Source organism: Tachysurus vachellii, chromosome 10, assembly GCF_030014155.1.
Source record: "Tachysurus vachellii isolate PV-2020 chromosome 10, HZAU_Pvac_v1, whole genome shotgun sequence".
NCBI classification, from domain to species: domain Eukaryota; kingdom Metazoa; phylum Chordata; class Actinopteri; order Siluriformes; family Bagridae; genus Tachysurus; species Tachysurus vachellii.
This window is the reverse complement of record NC_083469.1, coordinates 20664188-20683159: the sequence shown is the minus strand read 5'-3', so window position 1 is coordinate 20683159 and position 18972 is coordinate 20664188. Positions and strand designations below refer to the sequence as shown.

General features: G+C 38.9%; 1 protein-coding gene across 1 annotated transcript; it reads left to right on the top strand.

Moving 5' to 3' along the window:
- Positions 1-1766: 1766 nt before the first annotated feature.
- On the top strand, positions 1767-18810 carry ehd4 (EH-domain containing 4). The gene is made up of 6 exons (XM_060880223.1): positions 1767-2269; positions 6282-6458; positions 8441-8538; positions 13075-13487; positions 14698-14862; positions 15463-18810. Exons 1-6 carry the CDS (start codon positions 2040-2042, stop codon positions 16018-16020), a joined length of 1641 nt encoding a protein of 546 aa, XP_060736206.1. The 5' UTR covers positions 1767-2039; the 3' UTR covers positions 16021-18810.
- The last annotated feature ends 162 nt before the right edge of the window (positions 18811-18972 follow it).

Sequence of the window (18972 nt, the reverse complement as noted above, 5' to 3'; positions counted from 1 at the left end):
CTCAGGTGGCAGTGGCAAGGAAAAACTCCCTTGAATGGTAAAGGAAGAAACCTTGAGAGGAACCAGACTCAAAGAGTAACCATCCTCATTTGGGTGACACTGGAGGGTGTGATTATAAATATACAGTTTATAAATAGGGTGTGATTATAAATATACAGTTTATCTGACAAATGTTGTATGGATGAGGAGATTGTTGTCCTCAAAGACCACATGGAGTTGGCATCTCCTCTTTAGTATAGCAGAGTCTAACTAGAGCTGGAACATCTCTAGACGCCTGAGGATCCTTACATGGTTGGTCTCATCTCAGTGAAGGTCCAAAATCTTCATGGCACGGAAGACAATCGGAGCTGGTACAATTTCTGGATGGGTAGAAAGAGAGAAGCAGTGGAAATGGATTAACGTAGCTTCTGTTCTTAATGTGCATTTGGTCAGATGTATTAGCACATGTTCTTTTTTGTTATTACTCTGTATCTCCTTCCAGATGGTAGAGGGGAGAACAGATGATGACCAGGGTGTGTGGGGACATTTCAGATGCAGTTGTCCTTCTACAGTAGATGTCATTGAGCATGGGCAGTGATGTACCTATGACATGCTCAGCTTATTTCCTGTTCTGTTACATGCAGCTGGAGATCCACACCGTGTGGCTGGAGATCCACACCGTGCGGCTGGAGATCCACACACTGTGGCTGGAGATCCACACCGTGCGGCTGGAGATCCACAATGTGCGGCTGGAGATCCACAATGTGCGGCTGGAGATCCACACACTGCGGCTGGAGATCCACGCCGTGCGGCTGGAGATCCACACACTGCGGCTGGAGATCCACACCGTGCGGCTGGAGATCCACAATGTGCGGCTGGAGATCCACAATGTGCGGCTGGAGATCCACACACTGCGGCTGGAGATCCACGCCGTGCGGCTGGAGATCCACACACTGTGGCTGGAATTCCACACCGTGCGGCTGGAGATCCACAATGTGCGGCTGGAGATCCACAATGTGCGGCTGGAGATCCACACACTGCGGCTGGAGATCCACGCCGTGCGGCTGGAGATCCACACACTGCGGCTGGAGATCCACACCGTGCGGCTGGAGATCCACGCCGTGCGGCTGGAGATCCACACACTGTGGCTGGAGATCCACACCGTGCGGCTGGAGATCCACAATGTGCGGCTGGAGATCCACAATGTGCGGCTGGAGATCCACACACTGCGGCTGGAGATCCACGCCGTGCGGCTGGAGATCCACACACTGCGGCTGTAGATCCACGCCGTGCGGGTGGAGATCCACGCCGTGCGGCTGGAGATCCACACCGTGCGGCTGGAGATCCACGCCGTGCGGCTGGAGATCCACGCCGTGCGGCTGGAGATCCACACCGTGCGGCTGGAGATCCACACCGTGCGGCTGGAGATCCACACAGTAGGTCAACAGGTTCTCTATGGTTGAACGGTAGGAGTTGGTCAGTAGATTTTGAAGAAGGAAGATAGGTGTGTTCAAACCTCCTGAGAAAGTAAAGTCTTCATTCCCCAAACTAAGCGTTTAATTCCAAATCATTGAAAAGGTAAATGTCTCTAAGCGCATTTAAACCTTTTTTTTTTCTGCATACTGAATGTTGGTAGAGCCAATAAAACCTAAAATAAATCTATATCTGGGTTATTATATTGAAATGACATTTTATGGCCTTAATTGATGCCTTAATTCACTTAACACAGAAATTGTATGCTAGCATGAAATGTCTTTATGTGGGTAAACTTTTGTCTTAGACTGTATGCATCACACTGATCTGTAGTTTTGGACGTGGCACAAATTCACCAAGTATTTAGTGAGTAATGGTGAATAAACGCGCCCCCTGTGGGCGGAGCATGAGGCGTTCAGGTGACGAGAGAGAGAGAGAGAGAGAGAGAGAGAGAGAGAGAGTTTGCTGCTAACGGTTTATCCAGCTGACAGCGACACAGAGGAAACATTTTATCCTCCTTGTTACGGAAAAGCGAAGTGTAGTTGCACAATACTGGTTGGGAGGGAAAATAAACACAGATCAGCATTATGTTCAGCTGGGTGAACAAGGAACAGGGTGGAAGAAACAAGGACGGCGACATGTTTCAAACGGTGACCGAAGGACTTCAGAGTCTCTATACTAAAAAATTACTGCCTTTAGAAGATGCTTACCTTTTCCATGACTTCCACTCACCTGCCCTGGAAGAAGCGGATTTTCAGAGCAAACCAATGGTCCTGTTAGTGGGTCAGTACTCCACAGGAAAGACCACTTTCATAAGGTAAAGATATCCTTTATATATTATTGTCTTTATATCAACAAATATTGTATGTATATGTTCAATATAGGCACTGATAAATCTTTGGGTCTGCTTGAGTTTAGTTTTATTTTTGTCAACACACCTGCAAATCTTTACCTTTCTTTATGTAAATGAAACTAAACACAGAATATATATACATATATATATATATATATATATATATATATATATATATATATATATATATATACATAAAATAAAGTAAAATAAGTGTGGTTTATAGTGTGCACTAGTTTTTGAGGCGGATCCTTTTGGCAGTGATGAAGAAAAGCCACCTCACAGTAGCCTCACAGTCCCACATAAGCTTTAACAAGCCACCACTTATTTACCTTTATAATTATTTAAAAGCACGTCATTATAGGCATGAAGCCTAACAAAGGACACTGGTCAAGTCTCGCATTTGTAACGAGAGAAACTCCGGGATTATGTATTAATGAATGAACACTCTTTATAATAGAACAATACATTACAAGATTAGTACTGCAATATCTCCACAATGTAACCTGTAAATTACAGGATGTGCAAATAAATCTGTTTGCACAAAATGTTTACCATCACCCTCCTTTCCCCTCGTTTAATACTTTTGCACGGCCGTTAGAAATAGAGCAAAAGAAAAATACTTCCTAGAGATTAGTGCCAAAATCTTTATAAAAATGAGAATAGATTTAATATTTTGTAATTGTATTTTTAACTTTTATTGAAAGTTATTACGCAACTACACACTTTGTACTAATTATATTACGTAACAGCGTCTTTGTTCCTGGGTAGCAAGCGTTATTTCCTAATTTTTATGCCTCAAAAATATGAAGTAAAAATTGCCTATTTATACCCTCAAACTTTGCTTTTGTGACCATTGATATTGATATTGTGAATATGACCACAAAAAATATTTAGAAGTGAGTCGTTTTTAAGATTTACAATTACAAGAGTACATTCCCATGTTCTCCTTTCATTTATAAAGATGACCTTTAGGGATATGGACTTTGCGAGACATCTTGCAGCCTGTTGTGCCGAGTTCTTCACCAGAGTCTACTTTAGCTCTACATAGCTTTCAGCTTTGTTCTTGCCCAGGAAGCCCTGAACTGCTGTTCCAAGCCACTTTCTCCTTCCTCGTGAGCTTCCTGGAGAATTCTTCCACATGAGGACTCCAGGAATTTCTTTATTTGTGCTCCGAAGAAGACGCCACTTCTGACTTTTTTCCAGGAAGACTTGAAGGCTGTCGACTCCTTACCTGGGCAAATTGATTCATAAGGCTCAATTTTATGTACACTGGTTGGAAGCACCACATTCTGGTGGTCCATCAGTGGCTCCCACTTGTCGCTGTTCCTCCCCACAGCGATCTCAGTCTACTTAAAACTTGGAAAAAGCTCCTTGAAATGTCTTTTAATTCTCTTTGAAGTCAGAAAAAAAAGTATTTTGAAATTTGAAATTCAATCAGGGGGGCACGGTGGCTTAGTGGTTAGCACACCTCCAGGGTCGGGGGTTCGATTCCTGCCTCCGCCTTGTGTGTGGAGTTTGCATGTTCTCCCCGTGCCTCGGGGGTTTCCTCCGGGTACTACGGTTGCCTCCCCCGATCCAAAGACATGCATGGTAGGTTGAATGGCATCTCTGGAAAATTGTCCGTAGTGTGTGATTGTGTGAGTGAATGAGAGAGTGTGTGTGTGTGCCCTGCGATGGGTTGGTAGGGTGTATCCTGCCTTGATGCCCGATGACGCATGAGATGACCCGAGACCCGAGGTAGTTCGGATAAACGGTAGAAAATGAATGAATGAATGAATGAAATTCAATCAAATTATTAGAATTTAGATTATTTGTTTATTGAGCCATTTTCTCAAATCATCTCAAAATATCCTTTTCATGACCACAAAAGCAAGTGTGAGGGAAATATAGCCATTTCCTATACTGTGGCAGTATAAGCAATTGAGCACAGCGGAGGGGTCATTATTAATATCTTTAGTCATCAAAAAGTTCAACCACATTATATGTGTTCATTTGAAATTATGTAATTGCTTACATAATGTCAGACAAAAAAAAAATTGTTCAAAACAAATGCAAATCTGCATAGACTTGATATTTTTAAATAGTGTTGACAAATTGGTAGCCAATCAAAATAATACAAAGTCATGAAGATTGACATTTTAAAAAAAGGAAGGAAAAAAGTGTGTGATTTAAAACATTAGTAATAAAAATAAAATTTGTTAAGAGTATTCATTAACAGTTCTATTTAGGTAAACTGCAAATATAGAAAAAAAAAGTACACGCACTTTCAACCTCTGGTTTTATTTTTCGTAAATGTTATGGTGGATATACATCATATATGTTAATGTTGAGTATCGAAATAGGATATTCTAGCTTTATACCACAGCGTTAATAAATTCTCCCTTCTGAATCAGCTAGGCTTGGATTAATATTCTGTAACAGACTTTGGACACATAAAAGCTGCAAATGGCATATAAGGATGGCTAAATTGTCAGAACCTGTTATTTGAAAGCTTTTGGCCTTGATCTAGTTTAAAATGTGTATGTATGTGAAAGTTAATAAAACTAGCATAAAATGTCTCCCTGATCAGAAATAAACAGAAACATAGAGGCCTTTATATGTATTTTGCAATGTGAAAAGTGACTCCTGAAAATAGAACAAAATCAACTAGTGTATTTTTGGCATTGTCAATCATTTGAGGCAAGAACTCGGGTTCAGATTTCTTTCTTTCGCAAATTAGAAACCGGTTTGAAGGATGCTAAAAAATGGCTTCCTCATGTTCTAATGTTTTGCAGCTCAAGTATGAGCATACAGTACATGGCTAAAGGTTGGTGAACATCTGACCATCACATCCATATGTACTTAAATTCCAGATTTACACCACTTTACTGTAACAGTGGCTCTACTCTACTTGGAAGACTTTCCTCTTGATTTTGGAGCATGGTTGTGAGGATTTGTGTTCATTCAGCCATAAGAGCATTAGTGAGGTTAGTCACTGGTGTTGTGAACTGGTGACTGGTGTTGTCACCTGACGTGAAGACAGTGTTCCAGTTCATCCCAATGGTGTTCAATGGTGGTTGAGGCTCTGTGCAGGACACTCAGGTCTTCAGACTCCAGACCTTAGCAAATAACATGTCTTAAATGGACACATTGTGCACATGAACAGGTTTGGGCTTCTTAATTCCAGTGAAGGAAAATCTTAAAGATACACAATTGTGTGCTTCCAACTTTTTTGGCAACATCATATGGTCAGAAGTCTACAAGCTCTTGGCCATATAGTGTATTATGAAAAATGACCGAATCAGTTTTGTAGGCCAACTGGATTGTTCTGACTGTGAAGTATGCCTGTGAGTTTGTGGTAGATATGATGTATTTATGTATGATGTAATACAGGGATTATTTCCTGGTGAGCATTTGTCAGTTTTGAGTCTTGAACTCAGCAGTTAGCAAGAAACTTTGCTATATGATCATGAATTCACATGGCTCATCTTTATCTCTGTTTAACAGTTGGAGGGCATCAGACACTAATGTAACTCCATCCCTGCAAAGCAAGGAAAAGCTAACGGTTAATCCATCGTTTCTCCTGACAGTGCTGGAAAGCAGCTGATCATATTTAGCTAAGCTGCTTCACTAATTCCTCATGAGAATGAATACATTTCAAGTAGGGCAGTTTATAGTGAATAAACGAGTCTTCATATGTAGTTACTCCCTTTTGTGTTCAGTATAAAATCACAGTGGATGAGAGAGTCATACTTCCACACCCTTGTTTCCTTGCTTTAGGTCCAGAATTAGTTTTGAACATGATCACAGACCTGGCATTATACAGAAGTACAACTGTATAGCCCAGACTGTTTACAGGGGTACTTTTAAGGTTTTTAGTGAATTTCTAATGTCTCTTAGTAGTTTGTAGGAGGACCACCATTTTTTGTCAGAAGACAGTGTGTGAAATAACAGTACCTTTAAACTGAGTGGTGACTTTCACTTTTGGCTGCAGGTATTTGCTGGAGCAGGATTTTCCTGGTATGCGGATCGGGCCTGAGCCGACGACAGACGGCTTCATTGCTGTGATGTATGGGGAGAGCGAAGGAGTTGTACCTGGAAATGCGCTGGTGGTGGACCCCAGGAAACCCTTCCGGAAACTCAATGCTTTTGGAAACGCTTTTCTGAACAGGTAACATTAATGAGGTGTTTTCTGACCCAACGTCTGGCTGCTGAACTGGTGCTGATACTATTGTTTAACTCATGGAGATTAAAGATGCACCCATTTCAAACGGCAACATGTTTATGGTAAACACTTAAATGAAGCAATAGTGGATAGGGAAATAATTCTGCACAACTTGATCTAGGAATTGCTTTATAGATCATATATGATATTCGTTATTAAATAAAAAGTTGCTAAAGGTGGAAAATTGTGATGGTATAAGAGGAGTAAAACAATTCTGGGTGTGCTCTTATTGGTAAATAAACATCACACTACACCATCATTGATTATTCAGATATACCGGTAAGTGCATGGTGTGCAGTGTTTATTTAATTAAGACGTTGATTTAAATTCAGTCTATGGTAAGACTTTGGCCTAATATCTAATATGCTGTGATTGTGATTGTTTCACTCTCATTTATGCACATAGACAATTTTGTTTTGCTACTTTAACATAGAGACGTATGAGTTACAATCTAGAGTATTCACATTTAGTATAAGAACACTAAGGAAGCAAACTTTTCCCTAGATCAATCCAGAATACCCAGATGAAGACTTACAGTAATGTACTTCCTCTTATCATGGTACAGAGGAAAGGACCAGTATTTTTTTGTTTAAATTTACCTGAATAGTTAACGGGTAAAAATCAGTGGAAATTCTATGAATTTGTTTTAGTACACAACACAGGTATGCATATTCAGTCACAGCTGGCAGGTGGTGTAACGGGTTCAACAGCTACTGGAGCTGTTGCTAAAACAAGCCATTTCCATGACGTAAAACTGCAGTACACAAAGTTTCACACTACTGTTGGTTCGTGTAAAGAACACACCTCATACTACTCATTCAGACTAGACGTTTAAGTATCGTCGCTATCCGTGTTCTCGTGTGTTGAACATTTTAGCATATTGATGAAAAAAGGTGTAGAACTTGTAGAGGATTGTATTACTAGTTTTAGTTTGCTCCAGTGTGTCCTCCCTTCCTGACCTTCCTGACACATATGACCTGTTATAGCCAGCTTCGCTTTCCATAAACAAGTTAGCTTTGGAAATGGTCACTCCTCTTGTTGAATGCCAGTGAATGTTGTTTGCTGCCAGCTATTTAATGTTTAACTTTAGCATGTGGACAGTTAGGGGAGGGCTATTTTTTCCCTGCTGGATGGATATTTATGTAGAGGGGAAATAGGTAAATGCTTCTTTCACAATCACTGCCACCGAGGTCAAAGACACACTTGGCAGAGAGCATCTCCTCTTTTCCAGAGGAACCTCAAACAATGCATTGGGTTTCCTGTGGGCCACTCTGTGCGTCATGTTTTGGCATGTTTTTAAGAGAAATCGTTAGGGCTTTTTTTTTTCTTTTTCTTTTAAACAGGACCGTTGATCAGATGGCTACGGATTGTGATTCATTTCTAGAGAAATAAATACTGCCTGACTCTCGCTTACACTGTTTGCTGACAGAGCAGCTCATACAATTCACAGCTTCCTCTTTTATAAAATGTGTGCCAAAAAGGTTTTTTTAAAAAAAGTGTTTAAGCTTTTCATAGCACATGACTTATGCAAAAGACAGTGAACATGTAACATATCTGTATTATTATTTTGTGCTGCTTTTCAGGATTGTAGAAATACAGAAGATAACTATATTCGTGACTGTACCTCTTGTATGGATGTGATTGACTCAAACTAGTCCTTAAATCTACACGACCAAATCTAGCCATTAATCCAAATGTTATTTTAGTCATTCTGATATTATAAACATTTGAGTTAGAAACAGATTCAAATTTTGTCAAAGGCTGAGCATTTGGTAAGTTAAATAAGGAATAATTAAGAAATAAAGGTGGATGCTTTGTGTCAGCTGTTTCACTATGAAGTACGATATACAGTCAACAAACATTTGTGGTGGAAACACATGGGTTTGCTTTGGTAACACTCAGTATGCTTTTTCTTCATATACCACCAGGTTCATCTGCTCTCAGGTCCCCAACCAAGTCTTGCAGAGCATTAGCATCATTGACACACCGGGCATCTTGTCTGGGGAAAAACAGCGTATTAGCAGAGGTTAGTAGGTAAAATATGAATTTTTGTTGTTTCTGTTTAAGTTCAGTGGTCTGATGATCACATGGCCACACTTGTGGGTTGGTACAGTAGAAGTGAGCTAATGTATACATAACATAATAAAACACATCATATTATAATTATATTGCCATAAAAACAATCCTTAACCACAGTCCAGCCTTTAACCTTGGCCCTCGTAGATGTTCCATTTTAAAATGCTAAGAAAGCAGCACAATGTCTGGCAGTAATTGAACAGTCATTGAATGTCCTATACCCCATCCATATGCTGTTATGTTTGCAAGGCAGACTCAGTGTGCGTGAGTCTGCACTGATTTTCACTCATGCATTGCTGATGTCTGGCTGCATCCATACATTTATTGAAGTCTAGTCCTATTCACATTATTCCTAGCTCGTATCCCAGCGCTTCACTCATTAGTTTCAATTTCACTCACCAGATGCAAGCCTATGTCTTTGTAACGAGGCATCATTTCCGTCTCTGCCTTCTTTCCTGTGGGCCTGGCATCACAAAGAAAGCAGCTTGTGTTTCAGTCATTTGGTATCAGCACTTCTTGCTTTCTGTTCCTCATCTGACACATCTGATTCAAATCAGACTACATCTGACTCTAAACAGGCCTAAATGCAACACCTTGTGAAGAAGCAATAGGTCATGTGCTTATAGATTTTAACTATTACTTAAGTGGGACGTATATACTCACCTAAAAATATACAATGCTTTTTATTTACAATTTCAATTTTGGTAACTTTAATACAACATCACACCATTTACTTTTTACTGTTATTTATTTATTTATTTGTTTGTTTATTTATTTCTTTACCATTTTTTTCTTTTGTCCAAAATACATAAATACATTTTTGTTTAAATACATTTTTGTTTGGATTTTGCAGTTATTTTCTGATCGCTGTGGCCAAAAATGCGTTCTATGATAGCTGTACACGTGAATGGAAGAGGGCTTTGGTTTTGTGAGTGTTGTGATGATGACATGTCACATGTCTTGTCCCAAATCTGCAATTTATTTGTATAGCGTTTTTAACAATTCACATTGTCTCAAAGCAGCGTCTAATAAACACAGAGTGTGAATCAGAAGAGATTCCTACTGTTTACAGGACAACGGTTTACTGTTACCACTTGGCTTCTTCCAGTGGAAGGGAATCAGATGGGTGCATGATTGTAAATATAACACATAAAGTAAAAGACCTGAAGCTCACCCTCTAAATGCAGACTACATTCAGCAATGCAACTGTTATAGTAACACAAGTGTTTTTAATAATATACATGCTGTTTACTGTCAAAGTAGCCTAAAGCTAAAGGTGCATAGCTTCTTACACAGAGGATATTAGGATTAAATCATATTTGAATGTGATATTCAGTTCAATTTCATGTTTTTTTTTGTGTGGCGCTTTTAACAATGGCCTATATATATATATATATGTGTGTGTGTGTGTGTGTGTGTACAAATAACTATATATATATATATATATATATATATATATATATATATATATATATATATATATATATATGTATATGTAAAAATGACAAGTGTAAAATTTGATTTTATATTTCTGACTAATGAGCAAGACAGAGGCAACAGTGGCAGAGAAAGAAACCTGAGACTATATGATTTTCTTGCTGTCTGTGTGTAACCAGATATTTGTTGCACTCACCCAGACATGGTAGTATTTCACACTTATATCTGTCACTGCCAGAAATACTTTTTATATATTTCTTTCTGAAATTAGTTTCGTTGTTTTATAGAATTTCAGATAAAAGCAGAACATCTTCCACATTTGAAGAAAGGATGATCTTAGTTCCTCTATTCTAATGGGTTCAGTTTCATTTCATCACTGTTACTAATAGCATAAAATCCCCCACAGTTGAACAAGATCAGTTTTCTTATCTAGCTTTATTTAGTATGCCCATCCCTATATTCAGACCAGATCCATTTACTCCAGCCAGGCTGTGGAGATCAGGACAGGACAAAAAACAAAACAGGATATTCTCTATGTCTCATGCTTTGTCAAAACAAAGTGTTGGTTTTCTTTTCATTTTGAGTTCATAACTAGTCCTCAATATCCTACTTTCTACTTAAGGTCTGTCTGATAGCCAAGTCATGAGGCCCTCTCAGAAACGGTCTAAGCCTTATCTTAAACCTTCAGGACAGTACAAGCACAGTGAAGGGTAAGAAATGTTAGTACATGGGGAAGAACTAGGTGCAGATTACATCAGGCTTCAGTCACACAGCACTGCTCTGGACCTGTGGGATAACACTCTATGTGCGTTCCACATCTGTTCTAGTTTGGAGTCCATCAGCAGTAATGTTATGCTGTCAACACTAACCTCTCACTTCTACTGATGATTTAGGTGTTTAGTAACACCACTAAGTTGTTACAACCAAAAATGTCACTCAAATAATACATATAAGTAATAATTCTTCATTATAACTGTAATTATATCAAAGCATTTGGCAGACATGCTTATCCTGAGCAAGTTACATTTTTAACTCATTTAAACAAATGAGCAGTTAAGGGTAAAGGGCCTTGCTAGGATTTGATCTCATGCCCTTCTGGTCAGAAATGTGTACTCACTGTCCACTTTATTAGGTACATACATGCACATTCATGCACTTATCTAATCAGCTGAACAAGTTACAGCAGCACAGAGCAAAAAGTCATCAGCTTCAGTTAATGTTCATGTCAAACAAATGTGACATCTCTACTTTAACTGTGGCACGGTTGTTGAGACCAGATGGGCTGGATTTACTATTTCAGAAACTGTTGATTTCCTGGGGTTTTCACACACACCAGCCTATAGAGTTTAAACAGAATGGTACCAAAAATAAAATAAAACTTATTCAGCAAGCGTCAGTTATGTGACAATTATGTTGGTCACAACAACTTGTTGATAAGAGAGGGCGGAGGAAAATGGTCACATTGGTTTTAGCTGCCAGGAAGGATATAGTAACTCATATAATCACTCTTTATAACTGTAGTGAGCTGAAAGGCATCTTAGCATGCAGACATTTTTGAAGCTCCAGGTGGATGGTCTTTGTCCAGTCATTAGCAGTCCAGTTTCAGTGAGTCTGCACACATGAGAGCCTCAGATTCTTATTTTTGACTAAAAGGAGTCGAACCTGATGCGATTTGCTGCTATTGTAGCCCATGTGTTTTCCAAAGATTTTCAGTCAGGCTTCATTCATCCAATTTTCCACACTCCAAAGTTCTTCCTTCAGGGTCCTTGGCAGTGTTTCCTAACATTTCTATACTAATATGTAACCCATTTGTAATATCGAACCCATGTTTACATGTTAACAGGCTAATATAATTATAATTACACTGAACTGAATATATCAACAGATGCAATGATTAGCTGCCAGATAATCCTGCAGTATTTGTTTCTCTTGTGTATTGTTTAAGGTTGAACGCTGTCATATATGAGAGATATATGAAACCAGCATGTGAGACAAGAAAGACAAACTTAACATAAAAAATATGCACTTACGATTATAACGATAATTGGCTAATTAATAAACATGCAGTAGAGGTTCATGGAACTGGACTTAAAGGTCTCCGTTGTTTGAAAGTCAATGTTGACATTTGAAATCACCAAAACAAACATGCCCCTAACCCAAATGGGTCCCACCCCTGTTTTGATAGCTCTGCCCCACAAATACACCAGACAAGTATAACCCAAGTATAACCCAGACAAGTATTATGGCGGAACCTGTTGGGGCAGCTGACCGAGGGGATATTTTTATCAATAAATGAACTCAATGAGTAATACTATGGTAATAGAAATGTGTTTTTGTAGTACTGTGTGTTGTACCATGAAAGGTTTATCTCCGTTTCACGTGGAAGATGTTTAGTTCTCTCCAGCGCTGGAAAGCTGATCCTATATTAACACGGTCCTACTTCTTGCCTTATCGTAAGCCTTTCTTCGCTTTCTTTCTTTTTTTTATCCGCCATGTCAGTGTTAAAACCGCTTTCTGCTAATGTCACACATGCGCACTGAATGTCTCTCCGCCCATATTGAAAAGACACGCCCCTTTCTGCTCATTGGCTACACGTTAGTTTTGTTTTTGTTTTGTTTGGTGGCCCAACGCAGTTTTCTGAAGCATTTCTCAAACAACGGAGACCCTACCTTAAAGCTAAATAAAATGCACTGTTTAATTAATGTTTTGTATAATTTCAAGGCCTTGTTAGACCATTTTTAGACCAAACACTCAATATGTACCTTAGTGTGATGTTTAAAAAAGAAGCCAATCTGGTGATACAACGCATATGTGTCCAAAATTATCATAAGATTGAACACCAATGGGTCTATTGTTAGGATGCCATTAAAAGAGCTTTTACACCTGTAAACCAAACTCACAGTGATAAACCTTTATGTGAAAACCCCAGAAACTATACCTAACTACAGATAACTGCTTTATTGTGTTATTCTTATCATGGTAATTATACTCTTATATATATAAACTATACATAAGCAAAAGTGCTTCAAGTCTCATCTCTCCTTTGTAGGCTACGATTTCTCTGAAGTTCTGCGATGGTTTGGTGAGCGCGTGGATCGCATCATCCTCCTCTTTGATGCCCACAAGCTGGATATCTCTGACGAGTTCTCGGAGGCTATCAAGGCCTTCCGTGGACAGGACGACAAGATCCGGGTGGTTCTTAACAAGGCTGACCAGGTGGACACACAACAGCTGATGCGTGTCTATGGGGCCCTGATGTGGTCTCTGGGCAAAGTTATCAACACTCCAGAGGTGGTGAGGGTGTACTTGGGGTCCTTCTGGGCGAAGCCCCTGCAGAACACGGAGAACCGCCGACTCTTTGAAGCTGAAGCACAGGACCTCTTCCGGGACATCCAGGGCCTGCCACGGAACGCTGCCCTGCGCAAGCTCAATGACCTCATCAAAAGAGCCAGGCTTGCCAAGGTCAGCTAGATTTAATCAGCTGTAATAGCACTGCTGTATCTCTGAGACTCGTAGAATCACAAATCTATATGGTCCATAACATTCTATACGATCTCTACACCATATATAGATCACTGGTAGGCTGTGTAACTTTTTTGAGCATACCGTCTTGCTACACATGTAAGATCTGCGCATAAATAATTGCTGCCAAGAAGGAGCATTTGAGTGAGGAAGGAAAACTTGATGTTATTTTTAAATGATATCAGTGGAAATGTTTGGAATGATTACAGATAATATTAACCTTCAGTTCTACATGTCATGGCTGTTTTGTCTTGCATCTGACCCGAGTTCAGACACTGTTGTTTTTGGCCAGCTGTACTCTGCAAGCACACCCGCTGTGCCACGTGAGCTCTCAGCGTGCAGTCTGATAGAGTCTAGAACACCACTTAAGTCCGTACCCTTTTAAGCATTCCATTTACGGATCTGCCACTGAGAGCGCGTCTTATCTCTTCCGCAAACTGCCCGACAAACAGGGTTCCTGGCTCTGCTTGCATTCCTTCCTAAAATGCAAAAAAGCATGTGTGAAAAAGTTATGCACACAATGTCATCCCTCAAAGGGCCCAGTGTAACCCATTTCATTGGTAGAAGGAATGTGTATGACGTATATCAATGTGGAGAATGACCAGCTCATATTTTTTTCTCATTACCTTCTGCCCTGCACTGCCATTCTTCTTGTATGTGCCACTCCCACCACTCACTCTGGTTTCTGGCCACTGGCCATATATTAAAAGACTTATTTTAGTCCTCCTCCTTCAGGAAAGAGTTGTGTAAACATAGTCACTGTTGACCATTTCCTTGGCAAGCAGCAATCTCAAGGTGGAGCAGCCGATAGTTTTGTATTCTGCAACCAACCGGGAGAAGTGCGGTGCAAAGTTGACCATTTCTGACATCTTCCTGATGATAAACGAAGTACTGTTACAGTGTATTTGTGGTGCTGTATTCCAGGGTATTTTTTATTCTGAGTATTCATAGTCATTGACTTGAACAAAAGATATAACAGTGTGTACTGAATAGATGAATTGTTTTTCTTGGCCATTTCTTGGCCTTCGAGTTTTCTTGAATATAGCTCCTGAGACATTTTTCATTTAAGCTTAAAGGAATGTAAACAAAAGAAAAAAGTATATATCAAAATATAATGACATGTTACTCTGAATAATGTTTCTGCCTGTAGGTGCATGCTTATATCATCAGCTATTTGAAAAAGGAGATGCCTTCTCTGTTTGGAAAAGAAAAGAAGAAGGAAGAGTTGATTGCACACTTACCCGAGATCTATCAAATGCTGCAAAGAGAGCACCACATCTCACCTGGAGATTTCCCCAATGTCAACAAGATGCAGGTAAACCCTGTAATCAATCACCCATGAACTATACTTTCTTGCTAAACTACATTCATCAGAAACATCCTGCCAATAAGCCATAGCTGGGGGAGACGAGGTCATCTCTCCACCCTTCATTCAGTTAGAAAAAAAATAAAAACAAGGTAGAGAACAAGAATGGTAAACAATACATCAAACCCACTAATCAATACTAGTTTATCAGTATGATTAGAGCTGAGGATTAGAGATTAGAATAGAATAGAATAGAATAGGTCTGAGTCTGGGCCTCTTAGGACTGGAAAGCTTCCAGGAAGCACTTACAAGATACAGACTGAACTCAAAATAGATCTAAATTTAAGGGCCAGCATCGATTAGCATGTTTGCAGCCGCCTAAAAAAAGAACCACATCAATCAATGCTGGCTCGTTGTTGTTGTTTTTTTTTTATTTTATAGACCCAGCATGTTTTAATTTTGATTCAGTATCACAGGAATAGTCAATAGAACATTACTTCTAGGCAATGCATTAGAAAAAAAACCTTGAATTTTTCACCCACATCAATAAATATTGTTTTAATAAAGATATTCATTTAGCATCATTCTCCATGACGTGTGTCTGTACAGGATCAACTTGTGCACTATGACTTCAGCAAGTTCCCTTCCCTGAAAATGAAGCTGATTGAATCAGTGGACAAGATGCTAAGCAACAAGATTGCACAGCTGATGAACATGATCCGGGAGGAGGAAGGCAAGCATCCAGTTCAGATTGTGATGGGTGGGGCCTTCCAAGGCTCTGAGGATGGACCCTTCGGACATGGCTACGGCGAGGGCATTAGTGCTGGAGCGGATACTGAAGACTGGATTGTAAGTCGTGACAAGCCACAGTACGATGAGATCTTCTACACTCTGATGCCCATCAATGGCAAAGTGACCGGTGTCAACGCCAAGAAGGAGATGATGAGCTCACGCCTGCCCAACACTGTGCTCGGAAAGATCTGGAAGCTGGCCGATTGTGACAAAGATGGCATGCTGGACGATGAGGAGTTTGCCCTGGCTCAGTATCTCATAAAGGTCAAACTGGAGGGCTATGAACTGCCTTCAGAGTTACCGCCTCACCTGGTGCCCCCTGGCCACAGGAAGAACCCCACTGCAGACATCTTGTACAACCACCAGGACGACTAAGACCCTGAATTGACCAGAGCACAAACACAGCTATTCCTATATAAACATTAGTCAACAAATTACAGTCTCAAAGAGGATTCAACCAAATGCTAATTTGGATAACAATAAATTTTACAGCAAATTTGACTTTATAATGTTTGTGCTGTTAAGACAGATAAGTACATAGTTTAATGTTATTCTTAACATGCGTACCACCTGACCACATCACAAAAGGTATTGACTTTTTAAAAGGATGATCTTAGACTTTGGTAGAGAGCAGTCTGCTTTTGACAATACACACGCTACACATACAGTTCACACAGAGACCAACAACAATCTTACAGATTAAATATTACAATTCTTGAGTGAGGTACCAAAGCTGCAGCCAAAGTAAACCATCCAGCAAACCAAAAAGCCGTGTATCTGGGATACCGTATTTAAGTACATTACATGCACACACAATAATGTCAAAGGTATTTGGACACGTTCATCACACTCATATGTGGGTCTTCCCCAAACTGTTGACATGAAGTTGAAATAATACAAATGTATAGGATTTGTATGCTGTAGCATTTATAGGTCTTAGCATTCAAATTTTCCAGCACTTGAACTAAGAGCCCAAACCTATTCTCACATAAGGTCTGTAAAGACATGGCGGAAGAATTGAGTGGTCTGCACTGAGCCTTTTCTTCAACCCTACTGAACATGATGTAATTGTACTCTTGTGGCTGAATGGGTACAAATCCCAACATTCATGGTCCAAATTCTAATAAAAGGTCTTCTTAAAATTCTCCTTATTAATGCCTATTGTTTAGAATAAGATGTTTAATAGTGAGGTGTTCACATACATATGGCTATATACTAAGTGTATTTTTATTGATGGTGCCAAGTCATCAAGCATACAAGAGTTAAAGGGATGGTTTATTGATAGATACTGTGTTATAGAGACATCTGCAGATCTAGCACATAGTCTAGGTAACATGAAATATCATTTGAATCTTAATGGCAAACCGTTCGTAATATATTACAATTAGACACCGGCCTTTAATTCAGCAAAGTTGCGTAGAAACGTGTAAAGCGAGAAGAAAGAACAAATCTGCATCCGTATCCGTCAATAATCCTTTATGTGGATGTGATGCAGTGATGTGAACATAACTGATGAGTCAGCTACTAATCCCTTATTTGCATCATATCCATATGAAAGCCAATTTATAATTCTATACATCTCATTGACATGCAACATGCTATATTTTTTGCTGTTATGGCATTATTTATTTATTTATTTGATGTCTCAAACTGATCCGAGTTAACTGAAGTCAGAAATAAATGAATGGAATGATTCAAGCACTGAAAATTAGGCTACTAAAAGAAATCTAATTGCATCTAGTATGTTTTCGTGTTGAGTGAAAATTTTGCAATAAACCAACAAAAACATCAGAATATCCAGGTTTACATATCTGCCCTACACTCCACATCCCGATCAGAGCGTTCTTAATTGTCACATTACTCCTAGGCTGTAAATCTCCGCACAAAACGGAGGAATTTTACCGTACATAACTTTGATAAATAAGGACCAAAGTATTCATTTTTTATTAGTTCATCTCAAGGTTTTAATCAGTAGGCTTAAATTCTGGAACCGTTGGTCATTATACACATTAATGTGTATTTTTTTACCAACCACTATAAAAACATTCTTGTTCAATTTTAATGCTAATAATCAGTTGCTACTGAGACATCAGCTCATGCTTGTTGGTCCAGGTGAAGGAAAATAAATTGTGCTGGAAAATAAATATTATAATGGAAATTGAATCACCTTTAATGTATATAAAGATCAAAATATATTCATCTACACATTAAAAAAGCAAACTGCACTGCAAATTGTTTCTTGTTGATGTTAGTGTAATATTTGGCCTCTTTACTGTATCTCAGTGGGTCATATTTGCTTCAGTGTCTCATGAGAAATGAGTGTGATTTGTACATTTAACAGGATAATTGTACAACGCTAACTGGTTCTCATCTTCATTTAATGCAAGTCTGTATCTGTTACACAGTTTTGTTGTTGTTATAATTCCCTCCAGTGTTACATCACCCCAGATGCTCAGTGCACATAGAGTGTGTGCACTCAGTGTTATAGAGTTACACCCGGCTTAGTCTGTAGCTCCAAAACATTCTTATTCACAGTAATCCCTCGGCACAGCAGTGCCCAATTGTACACGAATACATATTGTATTTTTACAGTATTTTTCAAATAATTGTCTTTGACTGACTAGTTCTCTTTGCAGTCTGTGTTTATGAAGAGATGAGCTCTTTGAGGACACAGAAAAAAATGTGTATTCCAGCTGTTAACATCACTGTCTTCATGCTTCATTTATTTGTGAGTTTTTCAGTTTTAAGTAAACAGATTCAGTCTGTAGTGAGATATTGACACATAAAGAGAGTCTCGTGTACTCACTAACCATTAAATGTTTATTATCAGCACTTAGCAGTTTATTATCACTAAATGGATAACTTTTGATAATCGGTCATAAATATTTAGTTTGTAATAATGTGCCTATGCAACCTGATTAGTGTATTGTGTATTTCTCTACAAATGACTAGAAATACAGTAATTATACTTGTTTTTTTATTTTGTTTTTTAATGATTTTAACCAAAATTACTGTGATTCTTTACTGTGAGTGTTGTCTCTTTTTAAATACTATTCATGTTAGTTTATTCTTCTAATACTGGCATTTTAATATCGAGCACATCCCTGAATGTAAAGAAATACCATTTATATACTCCTTTTTGAAATAAAAGAATATTTGGATTAATGTTTAACAATAACATTTGTTTCTCCTTATGATTTTTCGTGATTCGAAGATCTTTATAGATGTGGATTTTACCTCCCATGCTCACTTGATCTGCATTATCATTTTATGGCTGAAGTATTTCCTTAAAAAAGCCAACTGCATACTGTGCTATATGATGTGCAA